This window comes from Agelaius phoeniceus, chromosome 9, assembly GCF_051311805.1.
Source record: "Agelaius phoeniceus isolate bAgePho1 chromosome 9, bAgePho1.hap1, whole genome shotgun sequence".
Taxonomy (NCBI): Eukaryota; Metazoa; Chordata; class Aves; order Passeriformes; family Icteridae; genus Agelaius; species Agelaius phoeniceus.
The window spans coordinates 32622370-32643189 of NC_135273.1; the positions used below are offsets into that span (position 1 = coordinate 32622370).

At 52.8% G+C, this 20820-nt stretch overlaps 3 protein-coding genes, 1 long non-coding RNA gene and 1 other non-coding gene across 6 annotated transcripts; 3 read left to right on the forward strand and 2 right to left on the reverse strand.

Annotated features, from left to right (window-relative positions):
• Positions 1-1744: 1744 nt before the first annotated feature.
• Positions 1745-5163, reverse strand: EIF4EBP2 (eukaryotic translation initiation factor 4E binding protein 2). Its single transcript, XM_054637614.2, has 3 exons — positions 4951-5163; positions 4106-4282; positions 1745-3954 (listed from the first exon to the last, which is right to left on the reverse strand). Exons 1-3 carry the CDS (start codon positions 5087-5089, stop codon positions 3923-3925), a joined length of 348 nt encoding a protein of 115 aa, XP_054493589.1. The 5' UTR covers positions 5090-5163; the 3' UTR covers positions 1745-3922.
• Positions 5164-5265: 102 nt separating this feature from the next.
• Positions 5266-5337, forward strand: TRNAE-UUC (transfer RNA glutamic acid (anticodon UUC)). Its single transcript has one exon. It is a non-coding gene; the product is annotated as a tRNA-Glu (tRNA).
• Positions 5338-6441: 1104 nt separating this feature from the next.
• LRRC20 (leucine rich repeat containing 20) lies at positions 6442-15680 on the forward strand. The gene is made up of 4 exons (XM_054637398.2): positions 6442-6567; positions 7414-7563; positions 9028-9195; positions 15240-15680. Exons 1-4 carry the CDS (start codon positions 6498-6500, stop codon positions 15386-15388), a joined length of 537 nt encoding a protein of 178 aa, XP_054493373.1. The 5' UTR covers positions 6442-6497; the 3' UTR covers positions 15389-15680.
• On the reverse strand, positions 6915-17988 carry LOC143694789 (uncharacterized). Of its 2 annotated transcripts, none has more exons than XR_013183506.1 (3): positions 17661-17984; positions 9051-9173; positions 6915-7136 (listed from the first exon to the last, which is right to left on the reverse strand). It is a non-coding gene; the product is annotated as an uncharacterized LOC143694789 (long non-coding RNA). The 2 variants fall into 2 exon arrangements; XR_013183507.1 differs by lacking the exon at positions 6915-7136 and adding an exon at positions 7394-8214 and having other exon boundaries at positions 17661-17988.
• NPFFR1 (neuropeptide FF receptor 1) lies at positions 16713-20746 on the forward strand. Its single transcript, XM_054637609.2, has 4 exons — positions 16713-16874; positions 18544-18837; positions 19419-19518; positions 19864-20746. The coding sequence occupies exons 1-4, from the start codon at positions 16841-16843 to the stop codon at positions 20657-20659; spliced, it is 1224 nt and encodes a 407-aa protein (XP_054493584.2). The 5' UTR covers positions 16713-16840; the 3' UTR covers positions 20660-20746.
• The last annotated feature ends 74 nt before the right edge of the window (positions 20747-20820 follow it).

The following is a 20820-nucleotide window of genomic DNA, read 5'->3' on the forward strand; positions in this document are numbered from 1 at the left end:
CTTCCTTGCTCAGGCCACTCAGATTCCTGGGAAATAAGGCTGCTGCCCACTCACCCAACTGCTTCCCAGCACCCTGCAGGGTGCCCCATGGTGGGCTCTTGCCATGGCTTCACCAGTACCAGCAGGTCCAGCAGCCAACTCTGCTCATCTCCTGCCCAGAGCCCACCACAGCACAGAGTGAATCCATCAGGCCACTTCAGGCTGCCCTCATTGCCACACAAAGATGCTATTTCAGCTAATCCACAAAACCCCAATCCTTTCAGCCCCTACCTGCCTTGCCACATTCCATTTGGGTTAGAACAGCAGCTCTCAGAGCCCCCCCAGGTAGGACCCCAACCCCACCTCCCCCTGAGCCTCCCCAGCATTACAGCCTTGCCCACACCCAGCACCATCCAGGGCTGCAGTGCTGCTCCAAATCAGTGCTTGTAGGGCACCAGCAGGGCAAAGGAGAAGGAGAAAAACGGCGTTAACACGTTCACTGGCACTGGGAAGGAGGGCCAGGAATGTAAACGCAGCCCAGAGCTAGTCCGAAAATGGTAACAGCTGGAAAGGAGGGCTGGAAAGTTTGCTCGTCGGGATCTGAGATCCTAGCCAGGCTCCCAGCATCCAGCTCAGCCAAAATACCCTGCCCTCAGCTGCTCTGCTGCATTTACAGTCCTGGATTGAAATTTTTAAACTTTTGAAATTGATTTTAATTATCCATTTGAAGATCCCAAATCAGTATCTAGAAGCTTATTAGGGAGGAGCATACCAAAACCCAGGGATTCACACAGCCCTCACTACAGGAGCTTTGATAGCAGGGATTAACACATAAAAAACACCCCAAAATTCATGAGGGAACCAGTTGCCACTGGCATTGCACGGCCTGAACCAGATTCAGGGAAGAGCGGCTCCCAAACGCCTCGTCAGCAATTTCCCTCGCCGTGTTCCTCTCTCCGTACGCGCTGCAGATTTCCCTGACACTGCAGAATTAAACTGCTGCAATACGAGCACAATCCACGGGAGGTCATGGCAGGACCACTCCGAGCGCAGCCAAACCAGGGTGCTCCAAGAGGCCCCCCCAAACCCTTGGAAACGCCCCCCAGCCTCACCCCTGGGATCTGAATGCTTTGGGAATGTGATGTGCTGCTGTGGTATTTCACACACACAGCTGAGATGGCCTCAGGGGATGCATCCCCAAGTGATGCTGGTGGTTTGCTGAGGCACCCACAGAAATTTGGGGGCACCCTCTGTAGGCAGAGGGAGGGGACAGACATCCCATTGCTGCCCCTCCCTCAGTGCCCTAGTGGGGGAAAAGGACTTTGCTGCTCAGACCCCTCCCCAATTACAGTGGATGGTATAAAAGAGTTAAAAAATTGTTTAAAATTTTTGAAAATATATTACAATGCAATATATTAACATATATTAATGGTCTCCTGTCCCTGAAGGCTTCAAGGCCAAGGTTGCTGGTCACCTTCCACCAGACCATGTTGCTCCAAATCCCATCCAAAAAGTCCTTGAAGACTTCCAGGGATGAGACCAGGACAAGTGATCAGTTTGGGGCCGTTCTGCACATGGGAGACCTATGGGAAAATCAGGTTTCTCTGCATGTGACATTTTGCAATTTCACCCTTGGTTACTGGTTCTGGCTTTGACCCTTCCCTGCTCTCTGGGCATGACTGGGAGAGAGCCCATGAGGGGATTTTGCTCCAAAGGGAAGGGAAAACCCTCTTCACCCCCTGAATCATAGTCCAAATCACCTTGATTTAGTAGAACCAAAATCTTTATTGATCTCACTGTAACAGCAACCACTGGCGAGAGCTTTTCTCCTCCCAAACACCTGCTTGAAGAGACGGTACAAAACAACAGAAATCCCAAACGGAGCCCCTGACTAGCAGAGGAACACCCCGGCGAGGCCAGGCACTCCCTCCCTGCTCAGCCCCCAGCCTGCTTACAAAAGGGAACCTTTGGGCAGAAAAGTTGCTGGGATGGGGAACAGAGACACAGGGAGGTTGGGAAAGGGGGCATTTAGAGAAAAAAAAAAAAAAAAAAAGAAACAACAAAAAAGGTTTCCCTCCGGCTCCTGTCCATCTAGTCACGTTGTCCTTGGATATGGTCTGATTGTTTTTGGCTAGCAGAGCAGGTTTTTCCCAAAAGGAGCAGCTGTGCTTGAGGGCGCCAGCTCCCTGCATCCTCTGCCAAGGATGTCCTCGCCCCCTGCCCCTCCCTCGATCCGAGGGCCTAACCGACCTCCTAGGATCTTGGCTTCAAGGAAAATATATTTATTTATATATATAATATATATTTGTGTGTGTCTCATCACCACCCACCCACCCACACGCATTGCTACTCGCACTCACTCACTCGTGCGCCCACGGCTGCCGCGCTCACCTCACCTCCCACGCCAGGGAAAGGATGGCAAAGACAACCCCATTCCCTGGGGCTGTGCTTCTGCTTCTTCCTCCCCCACCCCCAAAACGAGGGGCAGCCCCCCCCTCCCTGTGAGAAAAGCAGCTGGAAGATGGGAGCTGGCCACCAGCGCCGTGCCAAACACACCTAGAGAAATAAATTACGGGATGGAAAGTGCACAAAGCCTGTGGGGTGTCCCCCTCCCCAGCACGGGTAACGAGGTGTGGGGTGACCCCAGCAAGGGAGGGACGATGGATGGAGCAGGCACTCAGGTGGGGGCTGATAAAATGGCACTTGAGAAGGTTGCAGAGCTGGTGATGGCTCCCAACAGGCAGTAAAAAATCAGAACTGGGGGGCTGGTGGGATTGGGGGGCGCAGCCGTGCCCAGCGCTGCTGGTCAGGGCAAGAGTCACACGGAGAGAGGGGGGAAAAAAAACCCCATCTCCAGGGGAGGTTTGAGATGGCCATGCCGTGCCAGGCTGGCCAAGGGGAGGTTGATGTGGAAATGCTTTATCCACGACAGCATGATCCAGCTGGGAGAAATGCCACCCTGAGAACTGAGGGTGGCATCGATGGCAGCGCCCTGCCAGGAGAGCACCCCATCCCTGCGGTGTCTGGCGAGCCCCAACAGCCCCCAGGGACACCCAGCGATTCCTGAGACATCCAACGGTGCCAGAGGGATCTCCCCCCTGTAGGATTCACATTTTAAAGGGCTGGGGGGTAAAAAATCCCGAGCACTACAAAGCACTTTCCCAGAGGCACTCGGCCCCAGCCCAGACAAAGTCGTTGGGGTCGAAGCGCCCCTTTTTAGTACCAAAAATAAAAGCAAGGGGTTTTATAAAATATGGCTACATTGCTGTGAGTCCTGGCTGGTAGGTGGGGGACACTGCCCCTGGCTGGAGGGCCAAGATGGAAGAAATCCACGTAGGAGAGATGTGGACATGCTGGCTGATTCCATCAGGGATACATCGGACCCTGGAGCACTGAAGGGAACGGGCTCCCAGTGCTGTCCTTTGCTGAATGCCAACACACCCCAGGGAAACTCAAAAAATACCCTCCCCAGGGTGCAAGCAGGTGCATGATTTTAGGAGTGATGTTTCCCCCTCCTCCCGACAGGCTGCCCAAATTTTCCAGGAGAAGGGGGCAAAGGGGGTGACACAGCTCCAGAACACCAAGCTGGTGGCCATGGGAGGTTTGGGTAAAAGAGAGGGGAATTTTGTGGGGGCACGAGGCAGCAGAAGAGGCAAAGGGATGTTTTAAAAAGAAGCCTGGTGGAGATCAGGCTGCTGGCAGGTGGAAGAGGAGGAATAGGGCCGGATCCAGAAGGGATGCTCCGTCTGGCACATGCTGGACCGCTCACCCGCAAAGGGGGAGAAGACAGAGCTGCACTCCCCCCAAAAAAGAGGGGGAGGAGGAGGGCGGGGAGGGGACGCTGGTGGGGACCACTGCCACCTCCACCTCGCCGGGATGGATCCTGCTAAGCCGAATGGGGGTGCACAGGGCTGGGGAGTCGCTGCCTCTCCGTGGTTCCCGCTCAGATATCCATCTCGAACTGAGCTTCGTCCCCTGGCAAGAGGGGGGAGAGAAGCGTTAGGGGCGTCATCCTTCCCCCCAAATCCCTCCTGCCCCGCCCCGGGGGTCCCTTACCCATGGAAGCAGTGTTAGGGGTGTCATTCTTCACCCCAAATCCCTCCTGTCCCGCCCGGGGATCCCTTACCCATGGATGGCTTGCCCTCCTGGTGGTTCAAGCTGTTGGCGTCCGCTTTGGGCTCCTCGCCGGGCTCGCCGGGGCTGGTGACGCCGGGGATATTGGGGAGGTGACAAGGCGGGGTCTTGGCCATGGGGGAGTTGCGGCGGTCCAGCAGGAACTTGCGGTCGTAGATGATCCGGGTGCCTGGGGGGAGGACGGGAGCAGAGTGGGGGAATCCGGTTCGGCAGCGCTTGTTTGCCGAAGGAGTTTCCCGGCGGAACGGGCCAAGGTTCTCCGCCGCGGATCGGCGGGGAGGGCTGGGGGGTGCGCGCTGCCGCTCTGCCCGCTCTTATCTGGGCACAACAGGCGATAATTCGGCCAAACACCCCGGCGGCAACCGGGTCCCGGCTGCCCCGGGGGCGCTCCACGCTGTCCCGAGCAGAGAGCTGGCAAACTCACGGCACGGGTGGGAACGCGTCCCGGGGATGCCGATGGAAGCGGCACCCCGAATCACCACCACGTGTCCCTCTGCGCTGCACAGGGACAGGCGTGTCACCGCCCCGCGGCACCGGGCCGGGGCAGGGCCGAGGCACCGAGCCCCCGTGTCCGCGTCCCACCGGGAGCTTCCCGCCAGCCCGTCCCGGGATCCGGCTGCCGCCCCGCCGGGACCCTCCGCGCTCCCGGTACGTCCCGGAAAAACAACAAACCCATCTCCACGCGTGTGCGCCGAGGAGAGCGGGCGGAAAGCGCTCCGTATCCACGACATACAGAGGGGATACAGGCGCGGCACGCACGGTCCGCCCGCGACACGCGGCGTTCGGGCTGGCCCGGGCGCGCTCCCCCGGAGGCCCCGGCGGGCGCGGCGCTTTTACCTCCGGGCGTGGTGGAGAAGAGCGTCCCGCCGGGGGTGGTGCAGTAGTCGGCGGGGAGCTGCGCGGCGTCGCTAAGCGTGACGGTGCGGGTGGGGATGGCCCGGCTCTGGCTGGGCTGGCGGCCGCCTGCGGACGACATGGCCCCCGCTCGGCGCCGCGCTTTGTCCCCGCCGAGCGGGCGGGCGGAGCGGCCCCGCCTCTCCCCGGGACCGGCCCCGGCCCGCCCCGGCCCCGGGACCGCCCCCGGCCTTGGGACCGCCCCGGGCCCGCCGCCACCAGGGGGCAGGCGTGCTGCTGCGCCACCCTGCCCGCGCCTCCCACGTGGTCTAGCGGTGAGGATTCCTGGTTTTCACCCAGGCGGCCCGGGTTCGACTCCCGGCGTGGGAAGGACGAAATTTTTGGGGGTTATTTTGGGAGGCAGGAGAGGGAAGGGTGGTGGTGTCCTGGTGTCCTGCCCAGGATACCTTCGGCCAGAATGTTTTGGCTAGACCGAGCTGAATTAAGTCACTGGGAAAAGGAATGCGTCCAAATATCCCAAATCAGGAAAGGGGCTTTCTCCCCATATCCCAAACCAGGAAATAGGTTGTGTCCCCATATCCCATATCAGGAAAGCAGTTATATTCCTGTATCCTAAACCAGGAAAGGGGTTGTATCCCCATATCCCAAATCAGGAAAGGGGTTCTGTCCCCATATCCCAAACCAGGAAATGGGTTGTATCCCCATATCCCATATCAGGAAAGAGGTTGTATTCCTGTATCCTAAACCAGGAAAAGGGTTGTATTCCCATATCCAGAAAGGGGTTGTATCCCCATATCCCATACCATGTAATAGCATTCATCTCCATATCCCAAACCAGGAAAAGGGCATGGATCCCTATATCCCAAATAAAGAAATGGATTGCATCCCCTTATGCCAAACCAGGAAAGGGCTTGCATCCCCATATCCCACACAAGGAAAGGACACCCGTGCCCATGTCCCAAACCAGGGAATAGGATTCATCCCCATATCCCAAACCGGGAAAATGGCATATCCAATACCAGGAAGGGGGATGCATCCAAATATCTCAGACCAGGAAAAGGGATGCACCCTCATTTCCCAAACCAAGAAAGGAGATGAATCCCCATATCCCATACCAGGAAAGGGGATACATCCCCATATCCCAAGCCAGGGAATAGGATGCACCTACATACCCCAAAAGCACCAACCTGGAAAGCTGGGAATCTCACCCTGATGCTTCCTCATTTCCCAAACCAAGAAAGGAGAAGCATCCCCATATCCCATACCAGGAAAGGGGATATATTCCAAGCCAGGGAATAGGATGCACCTACATACCCCAAAAGCGCCATCCTGGAAAGCTGGGAATCTCACCCCGAGGGACATGCCAGCCCCAGCACAGCCTCCCTCCCTCCCCTGGGAACACTGATCCCGCCGGTTATTTTTAGCATCTCTCTCCCGGAGAACAGAGTGGCTGGTTTCTCTCTCCAGCCCTGGATCCCCCAGGGCACAGCGCACTCCCGGCGGGACCGGCCGCCCTCCTGCACAGGAGGATGGGCGAGGCGGTGGCCCGGGTGGCCAGGAAGGTGAACGACACGGTGGAGAACAAGGCGGATTCCCTGGGTAAGGCCGCTGGAGAACAAAGCGGATTCCCGGGCTGAGCCCGGCGCTCCGTGCCGGGGCCGCACTGGGATCGGGTAGCCGGGAGCAGGGCTCTGGTTTTCACTGCCACAGGCTAAAAAAAGCTGTCGGCGTTCCCTCCCCGCGGCTCCGGAGAAGGGAAAGGCTCCCCCAAAGGGCCCTCAAAGTCAGAGCAGGTTCACATAATCCCGCGGGATGTGTCCCCTCCTTGGGAGCACGGCAGGAGCAGATTTTTCCCCACGTGGCCGTGTCAGATTTATGCTTTCCTGCAGTTTCCCCATTTCCAGCTAATAGCCAAGAGCAGGGTGCAGTTCATCAAAGGAGAGAGATGAAAGCCATTCATTTTTATTCCCACTGGATTCCTGGCCCTGGGATATAAACCAGAGTATGGCAGGAGCTGGAGCTTCATCTCCCAGGCTCCCCACATCCTCCTGAGAGAAACGTGGGAGGATGGAACTTGCTCCATCAGCCCCCGCAGTGGCTTTGGGGAGGGGGCAGGAAGCAGAGCCCATCCTGGGGCTGGGATACAGGGTTTCCATCCCTGGAGTCTCCTGGGATGGGAAAGAGAAACGACTCAGGACAAAACAAGAAGGCCACGAGGTGAGAGGCACAACTAAATCTTTTTTCCCCTCCCCACCACTTGCCGTAGGACAACCAGCCATGACCATGAGAAATCCAGCCAGGAATGCCCAGGGAAATCCCTGCTCCATCCCCCAGCAGTGGAATAGGCATCCCTGGGCTGCTCAGCTGCCCCCAGGGAATCGGGGACACGGGGGGGAGCAGGGGACTGAAGTTGTCAGCCCCTTGCCTGGGTCTCTGTGTGCGCAGATCTGGCCAACTGCAAGCTGATGTCCTTCCCTGTTGGAGTCTACAAAGCCGTGAGGAGCGTCACCGAGGGCATCCACCGCATCTCCCTGGCCAACAATGAGCTCAAGTCTATCACCAGCCGATTTGTCACCACCTTCAGCCAGCTGAGAGGTAATAAGGCACTGCCACTTCCAACCCTCTGGGGCACGCCAGGAGCCCCCGGCTGGCTGCAGAGGGGGCAAAGCACCCACGCGTCTCCCCTGAGCTCGCACCTCATTGCAAGCGTTAGTTCAGACCCCAAAAAATCCAGTTTTGGTTATGCCTTCTGGCCCCCGAAGGACGAGGACACTGGTTCTGCTCTCACCCACCCTTCCAAAGTGGTTTCAGGCTGCTGTGGGGTCACTCAGCACCCCCAGCTCCCTCCAGGGATGGGGTTGAGGATGGAGGAGGACAGGAAAGGCAGCCTGGGGATAACAACGGGACAATATCCAGGCTGTGCCGACTAATTAGTCCTCGTAGTGCGACATCAATGAGAGCTAATCACTGCAGGAGATGGGAGCGATCATCAGCACGGCGGGGACACCTCCCTGCCGAGCCCAGAGAAGGCGGCCCGAGGCTAATCCGATAAAAAATGGCCATGCAAGCATCCAGAGCATCCAGCACCAAGGTATTGAGCACTGAGGGCGGCGCTGGGGATACTCTGGCAGCTTCTAAAATCAATTTTATTCCTACGAGGTACCACACAAATGCCGCTGTGCTGGGTGCCTGCGGGGGCTTCCCTTGTCCTGGAGCTGCAGCATCCACTGTGAGAGCACCCCTGGGCTGGGGAAAGGAAACACATGCAGCAAAGGGAATCAATTTCCATTTTCTAGACAGCACAACCAGCCCTGAAGGGGAAAATAAATGACTTTGCCTCCCAGCAAGGGCTTTTCTCCACCAGCGAACCAATCACTCCAGCAGTGAGCTGTGCTGGGTCCCAGCAGGAACAGATGCCCCAGGGCTGGGGACAGGCTGAATAAGGCAGGACCTATAAATACCAGGTATTAGCAGGGGCAGGGCGGCTTGTGTGGGTATTTATAGTGCAGAACGCCCTGTGTCACTGGAGAAGGGCGCTGGGACAGCGGGATTTGGGTTCTGTGCCCGGGAGTGCCGCTCCTGGCCCCACAGGAGCTCATTTCTGGGGTGGGAAAGCATCGTGGATGGGTAAACTGTGACAAATAGGTACTTTTCACAGCTAAAGACCTCTCTCCCACCATTCTGTTTATTCCTCAGAAGGGCTTCAGGCACATGAATACAGAGGGCTAGCCTTAAGCCATGACAAATGACCATTGGCGAGGTAATTGCACTGAGTTTATGAGAAAATATTCCTTATTTTCTTACAGACTCTGCTTGCAAAAGGCTGCCCAATTTCATTAGGAAAACATTGCTCCTAAACGTGGTCTTCCCAGCAGGGAAATCTACAATGGCAACCACGGAAAACAGCAAAAAAACTTTAAAAGCCCAATTTTTGGAGCTGGAATCCCATTGACGTACCTGGCAGTCCATGGGGGCCAGAGGCTGTAAATCAAGCCGTGCATTAGTAATTTCCCCACCTTTTTCTCTGCATCCCACCACCTCCCTTCTCTCTCTTCCCAGAGCTCAACCTGGCAGGCAATTACCTGCACCGCCTGCCCGAGGAAATCACCTCCCTGCTGCACCTCCGCGCCATCGACCTCTCCCGAAACCGGTTCCGGCGCTTCCCGGAGCCCCTGGCCACCGTGCCCGCCCTGGAGACCATCGACCTGCAAGAGAACGAGATCGCAGGTGAGGGGGAACCTTTCCCCACCGGGAAAAAGGCGATTTAGCACTGTGAGAAACAACTGCTCGCGTTGGAAATGTAAAGAGGTTTGTTAAACCTTGATGAAAATACACCAAAGGACTATGTAAGTGTGAAAAACGCCAGTCACTTGGGGTTTTTTAGATTTTAAAAGTTTAATAGTAATAAAATGGTTGTAAAATTAGTAATATAATTAAGAGTAATAATAATTTGGACAATATGGATTAGGACAATATGAGACAATAAAAACAAAGAGTTACGGACAGTCCAGGTACCTCTTTCTGGGCAAAATAAGCCCGAAAAAGGACCCACGTTAACAGAGGATTAACCCTTAAAAGCAACAGCCTGTTGCATATTCATACACCTCATCCATGATGCATAAATTCCATTCAAACCCAGGATTCTGTCTGGGCAATGTCAGCTTCTTCCTCTGAATCCTGACTGAGTCTTCAGGGCTGAGTGAGGCAGGAAGAACTCGACAATGGAGCAATAAATTCTCTTTCTCTGAAAGATTTGGGTGTCCTGTGGCTGCTATCTCGCTGCAAGTCCTTTCTGTAAAAAAGTATCTTACATAGCATAGTTTCTATTTTAACATTATGTTATAACCTAAAACTGTATTTAACACGCTACTTAAGTAAATTAATACAGCATAACTTTCTAACACAACACATACAATATTCATTTGAATATTTGCCAAAAGCCAATCATAAAATACGCATTTTTCACATAAGGAAAAGTTCACAGCTCTGGGAACTGCCCTTGTGGATACCACATGTCCAGTTCATCATCAAGGTGGATGCTCAGTCTTTTATAACCCTGGGGGTTGCATCAGGCAGCCCTGGCCCCTCTGTCAGAGGGGCTTCTTTGCCATTCATCAGTGCAGACTGCTTTCTTGTAACTGCATTGGAGATCAGGTGTTGCCATGCCCACCCCCTCAGCTCCAAGCTTTTCCATTCCCACTGCCCCATGCAAGGGGCACATGTGCAGCCTCCTTTGTACCTGTCCTAGACAACCCTGGCTGTGTGATGGCAGCAATACAGGGGGGGAAGGGAACTGTGGGGAGAACAGAGGACATCTAAACCACAATAACATAACTATACACCACTAAAGCTTCTCTTAATATTCACACAATAGTTATCTTTTAATTGCGAGAGCCAATCATCTCATTATCCATCTATACCAGCATCACCCAGGGCTGGTGCTAAAATAATCAGAGCCTGCTCAGCCATTTGCCTTTCCTGGGAAAGGAAATTTGCCTCCCAGGGCACAGTGGGAGCCAAGCCCCATTCGAGCTGCCCCATTCACCATGCTGGGATGTAGCTCTTAGAGGCACCTCCAGCTGGGACCCCAAAATCCTCAGATTTCATTAAAAAAAACAGAGCTGATTGCAGAACCCACCCCCAGGAATGCTGGGCCAGGATGTTTGCTGCCAGGCTAAGCAAAGACACCTGAACATTTCCCAGAACAAACAGCAGCTGTTTAACACTACAAAATCCCCTAAAAATTAAATTAAAAGAATGGCAAGAGCCGCTCATCCCTCAGCCCTGCAGCGGCAGGAAAATTTTTCATGTGAAAAAAACCGAAGGCTTTGGAGTCTGTGAAAGCTGGGCAAAAGGGGCAGCTGTTGTACACAGATAAAAGTGAATTTATTTAGCAGGCAGCCTTCAAAGAGCCCAGGCTGGAGCATCCTACAGCCCCCACGGAGCCCCAGGGAGGCGAATCTCGGAGTCCACTCAATTTTGCTGTTTTATCTGGGGTGCTTCAGCTGCTGCAGGGAAACTGCTCCCTGCAACAGGAGGTTTGTTACCAGCCTCACATCAGCTGCTCCCCAGCTGTGCCTGCAGAAACCCTGGAATTAAAAACTGCTTCCACAGGAGCCAGAGAAGGACAAGGCTTTTCCTCACCCTCTTTTTCTCTCCTGCCTCCTGGCTTGCTTTTAGCTCCCTCCGTCACTTTTTCAGTTCAATTAGCTGATTTCAACCCGAGCTGGTCTCCAAACTGCATTTTCCCCGCTGGTTTTGTGGAAGCAGGATGCTGCAAGAAGGGAATGCAGCTTTTTGGTGCCTCTTTCCCTGCTACAACGCAGGGAGGAAAGGCTGCATGCAGGGCTGCACCCAAGCTGGATTGCTCCTGGGGGACAGGGTGGCCTGAGAAGCCAGGTTTGGTCATCACCTCCCACCAGGCTCCCCTCGGCTGGGAGGGGCCCTCCAGATGTGGGGAAAATAAAAAAAACCAAACAGAGTAAAATTTGACAAGTCCAAGCCAAGATGTTGTAGGGATATGTGTGAGTAGTGCACATGATGCTGTCTGGCTGCAGAAATGGGTGATGTGAGCTTATCTCACACATTTTCTGGAAAGGGGAGAGGAAAACACCGGAAAGCCAGGGGATTTCAGCCCATGTTTTCCAAGGAAACACAAAAAACACCTGGGGGATCACCCTGCTGCCCCCAGCCCTTCCCAAAGAGGTTCCCCTGCAGGTGAGCTGGTGTTTGCAGGGCTGCAGTGCCCTGGTTTGTGGGGCTGTGCCAGTGCTGGTCCTGCCTGTCCTCCTGGGCCAAGCCAGGGGTGCTGAGAGGCTCCTGCCAGGGCTGCAAACCCCGTCTGAAAGCTCCTGCTGCAAGAGCTGAGTGACTTGTAAGGCAAATCGAGCTGCAGGTGGTAGGTGGTGTTTTCCAAAGCGAAACAGGAGTGAAAGGAGATTAATTCATGCCTGCCTGGAGCCTGTGGGCTCTGTGAAAGGAGACATTTAGTGCCACAAGCCACCCTTTTCATCTAAATAAGCTCTTAACCCTGGACTGTAATTATGTATATATTACTGTCAGTGCTTTTAACTCTTTCCCTGGTAATTAGAGTTATATCAAATCAGCTTTTAAAGCTCCCAAATCCATGGGGATGTTTTGGTGCCTGGAGCTTCAGCTTCTCTTTCCCTTATTCCTTGATTAAAGGTTTAAAAGTGATGATGTTGAGGCTGGGGAGGTCACTGCTGGCTGGGGGCAGCTGTGGTTGAATTTGTCCTCCTGAGGATGTTGAGATGGGACAAAGGGGGGTGGTTTCAAACTCAGAGTGGGGCTAGATGGGACATTGGGAAGAAATTCTGCCCCAGAGACACTGTGCATTCCTGGCAGTGCCCAGGGCCAGGCTGGATGGGGCTTACACCAACCTGGGGCAGTGGGAGGTGTCCCTGTGTCCATCCAGGGTGCACTGCATCAGCTCTAAGGTCCCTTCCAACCCAGACCATGTCACATTCTGCTTTAATTATGTAAAAAAAGCCTTTTCCCTCCCTGTCTTTTGCTTAACTGGTGAAGCTAGCACGAATAATTCAGGCTCAAATGCAAGTGCCTCATCCATTGGGAAGGCAGCAAGGGATGTTTTGGGCTGTTTTTGGAGGAGTTTGTGGCTGGCAGGGCACAACCCTACAGCTACAGGCTGCACGGTGTGCCCTGCCTGTCCCTTCATGCCAGGGCTGAGTCACTGCTCCTCACCTGGAATTAAGGTGCAGAGCTGAGCTCTTCCCAGCCTGGGAAGGTCTTGGTCCCCAGAATACTTCACTAAACTCCTTAATCTAAGCAAAATGGGTGAAAGCACTTTTAACTTGAACATGCTGCCTGAGAGGATGATTAAACTTCTTATTCTCCACTGCATTAGGTGATGATTAAATAGGAAGATGTATGAAACAAAATATATTACTTTTGTTCTTCAAAGGGGAAAAAAAACCCCAAGCAAAATGAAACGGGGGACTGGCAGTGAACAAATCCACCATGAAGAAGAGTTATTAAAAAAATTCATGTGAATCTCTGCCTGATGAGCTGTGCTCTCCTAGGGAATTTGTGTATGGAAAATATCACCATTTTCTGGAGGAGAGAGAGGGAAAAAAAACAAAGGCATTGAAGTGTTTGAGTCTTTTTCCAGCATAAAATAAATTTCATGGTTTAAAAATCACATAACCATCTACCAGATATAATTACAACACTGCAATTCTGCTCCAGGTGCTGGCAGAGGAAACAGGAGCTGGGGTAGAAAAAGCTCTTGTCATTCTGGTGGCCAAATTAAAAAAGAAATTGGTTTTGGTAAATCAGACAGGTGGGCTTTGCTAGCCCAAAATATTGTGAATTGTAGCAAAATCCATCACCTTTTAATGACCTTAATTAGGGTTTTTTCATATCAGCCTCAGTGGATACACATTGGGACCATCCAGCTGAGCTGCGCCCTCTTTTGAAACACAGAGTTTGTAAATGTCGTGTTTTCTGAAGGACAACACCCAAATTCGTGGAAATTGCAGAACAGAAGGGGGCCTGTGGGTGGCTCAGAGCCATTCTGCAGCCTGTCCAACAAGGGCAAAGACCACGAGCCTTCCTGTCAGCCCGGAGAGGGCTCCTGGGCATTGCAACACCGGGGAGGAAATCAGGGAATGGGGCTTTGAATCCCCATTCCGTGTCCCAGCAGGGTTTTATTAGCTGGGAGAACTGGAGGGCAGTGCCCACTCTGCATATCTGCGTGTTTGCACCTCCCTGACACATTCCTTAGAACCCCGAGATCATTTAGGTTGGAAAAGACCTCCAGGACCATCGAGTCCAACCAATAACCATTTGAGCAGTTGGATAAATTAATATTTCACTGTCTTTCTGTTTGATCAAAACCTGCAGACAGGCTTAACATCAACAGCAAACCTTTGTTGTTAAACTCAAAAAACCCCTCAAGTTACCACCACGCCTCAACACGAGTAGTGGTACCTCCTGACAATCAATTACCCAATCAAATAATATTAATTCCTCAATCATTTATCCCTCAGTCAACCATTCTTCAAATAATCCCAACTCAATACCCTCAAATACAAAATTCGAATTAGCCGCTTCAAAATTAATACACCTTTTAAATAATTTTTGTTATAAAAGCATTCCTACCAAAATTGTCATTTTTTCAACAAAACCAAATTTTTTTAATTCTAAGCCAACAGCAGAATTCTTAAACTTTCAATCCTTCCCACCATTATTTCAATAAATTACAACAAAAAACTAATTATTTTAGCTCTTACATTTAGTATTCCTACAGCAATTCCACCAAAACTACCTATAACTATTACATTTCTTTTACCCATAAATACACCCAAACAAAACAACTTTCCAAAAAACTCAATTATGTCTGTGCCACTTATTGCCTCAAATCCAAAAATCTTTTAAATACAATGTTTCAAACCACAACCAACCAAAATTAACTGACAACCTAACTCACCGTAATAAAACAATTTACATGACAAACATGCCAAATACTGATACAAATGTCGCTATAATTTCTTACATGTTTTAACCCAATAATTTGGGTTAAATATAGATATAAATATAGATATAGATATAAATATGTATAATGTATAATAATATATAATATATACTATATAACATATATAACATATATCATATTATATATTGTATTATATAATATATAATATATAATATATAATATATAATATATATTATATATTATATTTTATATTATATAATATAAAATATATAGCCTATATTATATATCCTATATCCTGTATTATATATTATATATTATATAGTATATAGTATATAGTATATAGTATATAGTACATATTATATAGTACATATTATGTATTACATATTATATATTATATAATATAAATATTATATATTCTATATTATTATATTATTATATATTATATGTTATGTATTCTGTTTTATATATTATATATTATATATTATATGTTATGTTGTATGTTGCATATAATATAATTTATTTTATATTATATTACATTAAATTATATTATACTATATTAATTATATAGTATATATATTATAACTATAACCATAACTAAATATAAATATAAATATAAATATAAATATAAATATAAATATAAATATAAATATAAATATAAATATAAATATAAATATAAATATAAATATAAATATAAATATAAATCCTGTATCAGGTTTGCTTCAGGCTGTCCATCAAGAGGAGCTCTCACCCCTCTACTCCTCCAGGATGGATTTTCACCTCCCTGCTCTCTTTCCAGAGGTGCCCACGGACAAATTGGCCTCCATGGCGCTGCTGCGGAGCCTCAACCTGCGAGCCAACCCCGTGGGCCCCGAGGTGCGGCTGCTGGTGCGGCCCCTGGTTCCCTTCGAGCTGCTGCTGTCTCCAGAGGAGCCCATCCATCCCTGAATCCCGGCAGCGTTCCCGGGTGCCCGAGCTGTCCCGAGGGGGGCTGCCCCCCACAGGGGTTTGGCTCGGCTCAGTCCCTGCTGCGCCCCCATTTCTGCCCCCAGACGGGTCCCAAACCCGAGCCGGTGCCTCGTTTTTCCCGTGCAGGGACGGCTCTGCCAAATCCCAAGCCAGGCAATCTCCTGCTTATGCCTTTTGGGGGTGCAGAGGAGCTGTAGCACATGGGGTGGGAGGTTTGGGTGGAGCTGGGGGGATCTGGGTGTGCAGCTCCCACCTGAGAGCATCTGGAGGACATCCCTGCAGCTGGAAGGGCTCTCCCTGGAATTGCTGCCACTATGGTGGTGTGCCAAGTGCCTGATTAAATGCTTTCCTGTTACATCGAGGGGTTTGTGTCTAATTAAATTCCAATTACCAGTCTTGTCCTTAGAGAAGCCCCTTTGCACAGCTGCTCACTGCAGCCTCCAAGCTGGATTCTCCCAGACCCAAGCTGTACTTCCCTGGAAAAATCCTTGTTTTCCAAGGAATTTTTCTTCCCTTCTGTTTTTTCACTGTGGAAGCCAAAGTGGCCCAATGCCAGTGGGTCCCCACACGCTGCTCACCCCGTGGCTGTCCCCAGAGGTGTGTGCCCACCTCTCTGGTGCTGTGGGTTCTCAAGTTGTGCTGATTCCCTTCCCAGAAAGAAATGTCCTGAAGAGAGTGGCTTCTCGGTGGCAGAGAGGCCACTGCCAAGCACACCCATGTCCCTTAGCAGCTGGCTGCCTGCAAAAAAATTAATTCCTGGGAGAAACCCCAGATGTTATCTCCAAACGCCTTGTTTAAACAGCTCCTTTGTTTGTTCCTTTGGGTATTTAAGGGACAAACACTTCCCCGTGCTGTGTGCGGGTTGGGGACAGCCAGGAATGGTAAATCCTGTAAATATTTGACTTTTCGACTTGCCAAACTTTGGTAAAAGATTATGGTAAGAGATGTTGGGCTTGCTAGAGGAGCTGGGGTTGAGCGGAGCAGCCTGAAGCAGCATCCCTAAACATCGCGCTGCTTCTCCCTCTGCTGGATTGATGCGTGGGGGATCTCCCCACTCGTCTGGAGGCTCATTTTCCTCCCGGGATGGCCAGGAGCGCTGCTGGGGACACCGGCCATCAGCTGCCAGCATCACTGCGGGGACCCGAACCTCCCTAGGGAGCGAAGCTGCTCCTTCCCTCCCTCTCCGTGCCCGGCGTGTGCTGCCCGCCCCCGCGCTGCCTCACCCGGGGGGCAGCGTGCGGGTCCCCCGGTATCCATGGCGATGGGAGGTGTTTCCCCCCGCGCCCCCTCCCCTTCTCCGCTGCAGCCGCCGAGCAGCCGCAACCGGCGCGGCGGCGGCACCGGGGCTCGGGACCGGGCGGGAGGCACGGAGCGAGGGACGGGGGCGAATTGCGCCCCCTCCCCGGGCAGCGGATCCCCTGCACGGCAGCGATGCAGCCCCCGGAGCCGGCTCGGGCCGGCGGAGGTGAGTGCCAAGACCTGATTGATGTTATTCTCCAAGAAAGCGATCCACCCCTCATCCCATCCCTGTTCCTTCAGACCAGCCTTTCCCCGCGGTGCTTTCCCAGGGCACGGAAGGCGGGGGGTCCATCCCTCCCGTGCGGTCCCCCCATCCCCTGTCACCAGTCCGAGGTGTCAGTGAGTGCTGAGCACGCCTGCATCCGTCCATCCATCCACCCATTCATCCATCCTCCACCCATTCATCCATCTGTCCACTCACTCATCCATCCAGCACCCACCCGGCTGCTCAGCGGCCCCTTATTTTCCTTTCCCCATCTTCCACCTTGCTTTAAAACCACCTGCAATTCCACAGGACACCAACCTCCTGCTCATGCTGCACTGCAGCCCCAAAAGATAAAGTCCAGCAAAGTTTTAAGCTTAATATCACAGGTTTTGAGCAATCTCATTACAGTCTTTGTTGTTGCTCCTGCTTACAGAGATGGTTCACGCATCTGATACCGACTGTCTGGGGAATCTTGCCCCCTCCATCCCGCTACTCCCTTGCCTCTCCAAGAGGCTCCCTCTCCCGTGTCGGCTGTAAATCCCCCCACCAGCGCCTTTCTGAATTCCCAGTGGAAATGTGTTGCCCAAATCCTGCACCCAGGACTGGGGTATCAGGGGCTGGATCGGGCCCTCCTGCCTGCTGGAACCTTGAGGAAGCCGCTGGTCCCGGTGCCTGGGAAAAGCCCCTCAAATGGCGAGCAGGGCATGGGCACAGGGATGGGGGGTGCTCCAGCCGCCCAGGGCTGACCTGCAGGCGCTTAGGCTCAGCCTTAAAGCTCCAATGTGCCTTTCCTCGGCTCAGCACTGCAGCCCGGATTCTCCCAAGCCAGTCCCGTCAGCGCTGCAGGCAGCTCCTGCCCACGCTCGGCATCCTCCCGCATCCCCGGCTGCGTGCGTGCGGCTGGGGAAGCCCGAGGGTGGGAGCTGCCGAGCCCCGCTCCCCGCTCAATCCCCAGTGACAAAATGCCACCCCCGCCTCCACCAGGAGCTCCCAGATAATGATCAGAATGATAATTATCGCTTTAGATGGGAAGGGAGGGGAGGGGAGGGTGTCCTCTGCCTCAGCCCCTTTCTCCGGGTTCTTGCGGCTTTGCCGGGGAGAATAAGATTTTGTGGAATATGGAATTGTAAACCTTGGAAGCACAAGGAGAAGCAGGGATGCTCCCAGGGCAGCCGTGGCTGGGACCACACGGATCCAGCTCCCATAAGGCCAGAGCACTGGAGTGTCTGGATGTGGATTTGTCTTCCTTGCATCATCCCTAAAAAAAAAAGGCCCACGAGATCAGAATGCCTTCTGGGCCGTTCTAATTCTAAAAGAATGATGCAAATAATAATGATATCAAATAATAACGATATCAAGCAATAATTGTACCAAATAATAATGATATCGATGGTATCAAACAATAATGTTGTAAAATAATAATTCAGCCGAGGTGCTGCAGAACCCTGAGCTGTGTAACCCAAGGAGGAGGAGACTTGTTGGGGCACAAAGATGAGTCCAGCAGGACATGTCCCAGCCAGTCTGGGCACTGGAATAAATATGAAAACCCCCACTCTGGTGGCATTAAGAAATGAAGGGAATTATTGCTTTATTCTCTCCCAGCTTCATTTTCCTGCCTTCCCTTCCCCAGGCCCTTCCAATGGCACCTGGTGGCCCAACTCCAGCGCCAGCCACCTCCTGAGGGAGAACTACACCTTCCTGGCGTACTACCAGCATTCCTCCCCCGTGGCCCTCATGTTCATCCTGGCCTACACCTTCATCTTCCTCATGTGTGTGGTCGGCAATGTCCTAGTGTGCTTTGTGGTGGTGAAGAACCGCCAGATGCGCACGGTCACCAACATGTTCCTCCTCAACCTGGCCATCAGCGACCTGCTGGTGGGCATCTTCTGCATGCCCACCACCCTGGTGGACAACCTCATCACAGGTGAGCAGGGAAGAGGAAGGGGAAAGATTATTTTTTTTAAATTTTTATTTGAGGTTCTGGCCATTTGTGGTAAAATAAGTTTGGCCCTAATGCTGCATTTGCATATTTGTTTGAAGTTCAGCCATTCTTCACCAAGCAACATTGAAAAAAACCTCCTTTCTGCATTTACCTTCTCCCATGCTGGCTCAGCTCTGCCTGTTGACCTTTCCAAAGATAAGAGAGTTGGGAGGGTTCAGCTGCAGCAGCAGCCAGGCCATAGGGCAGGGTTTGTACTTATTGATTTTGGGGTGTGATTTATGTATTTATTGGTATTGGGGTCAAGAAACAAGATTAAAATCCTTCTGATTGAGGGTCCCAAAGTCGGTAGGAAAAATGATACCACGTTCCTTGAGTCTCTAAGTGTCATGTGTATCTTTTTTACCAATTTTGGGGTTCTTCAAGGATCATGCCATTAAAGGCTATCTCCACACAAGCTGGGAGCAGGACTTAGCATACCCCAGCAACAACACAGTGGATGGGGACACCTCAAGGGAGCTGGGTGGGCCAGAGGCACCCACAGCCTGCATGGTGTCCCCTCACAGGTTGGCCCTTTGACAACACCATGTGCAAAATGAGCGGGCTGGTGCAGGGCATGTCCGTCTCCGCCTCGGTTTTCACGCTGGTGGCCATCGCTGTGGAGAGGTACGTTGGCACGGGGACATGGGGACATGGGGATGTGGGGACATGGGGACGTGGGGATGTGGGGTGCAAATCATCTCCAGCAGGTCCAGGTGCCCTGTGCCGTTCCCATTGTGGGAAAGCTCCTGGGAATGTCAGGAGCCTGTCACAGCTCTCCAGGAGCACCACAAAGCTGGGGCATTCCAGCAAGGTGTCCTTCCCCACGCCAGGATGAACACACCAACCCAGCTCTGCCACCAAAAGACACATGTAAAGAGCAACCCATCTCACCCTCCATTCTCACCCCTGGGTCCTGGCCACCCTCATTCCCCAGGATGCCCAAAGCCACCATGAGCTGTTCTCCCCCAGGTTTCGCTGCATTGTCCACCCCTTCCGGCAGAAGCTGACGCTGAGGAAAGCCCTGCTGACCATCGCCGTCATCTGGGTGCTGGCCCTGCTCATCATGTGCCCCGCTGCCGTCACCCTGACTGTCACCAGGGAGGAGCACCACTTCATGGTGGACACCTACAACAACTCCTACCCTCTCTACTCCTGCTGGGAGGCCTGGCCCGAGACAGGGATGAGGAGGATCTACACCACCGTCCTCTTCTCCCACATCTACGTGGCTCCCCTCGCCCTCATCGTCGTCATGTACGCCCGCATCGCCTTCAAGCTCTTCAAGTCGGTGGCGCCTGCCCAGGGCGGAGAGGAGCCGGAGGGGAGGAGGATCTCCCGGAGGAAGGCCAAGGTCATCAACATGCTCATCATCGTTGCCCTCTTCTTCAGCGTCTCCTGGCTGCCCCTCTGGACGCTGATGCTGCTGACGGACTACGGGCGGCTGAGCGAGGCCCAGCTGCGCCTGCTCACCGTCTACGTCTACCCGCTGGCGCACTGGCTGGCCTTCTTCAACAGCAGCGCCAACCCCATCATCTACGGGTACTTCAATGAGAACTTCCGACGCGCCTTCCAGGAGGTCTTCAGGGCCCCGCTCTGCTCGTGGCACTGCCAGCGCGGGCCCTACGCCCCTCGGAGCCGCGGCCCCCGGATGCTTTTTGGCACCCGTAACCGCATCCTGAGCCAGGCGCGGGCCAGTGCCTCGCCGGCCGTGTCCGAGTCAGGGCCGCTGGCCCCGCGCCGCGCCGGCATCCCTGCGTGGGACGGCTGAGGCCACCAAACCCCTCTGGACAGAGGGATTGCGGGGTGGGGAGTGGGGATTGGCCACAGACATGGAAATAAAGGTGTGTCCAATTGATGCCTTGTTCCTGGCTAGGCTCCTCCACTTCCCACCATGGCACTGAGCCCCCTGGGCCCTGCCAGAACCCCCCT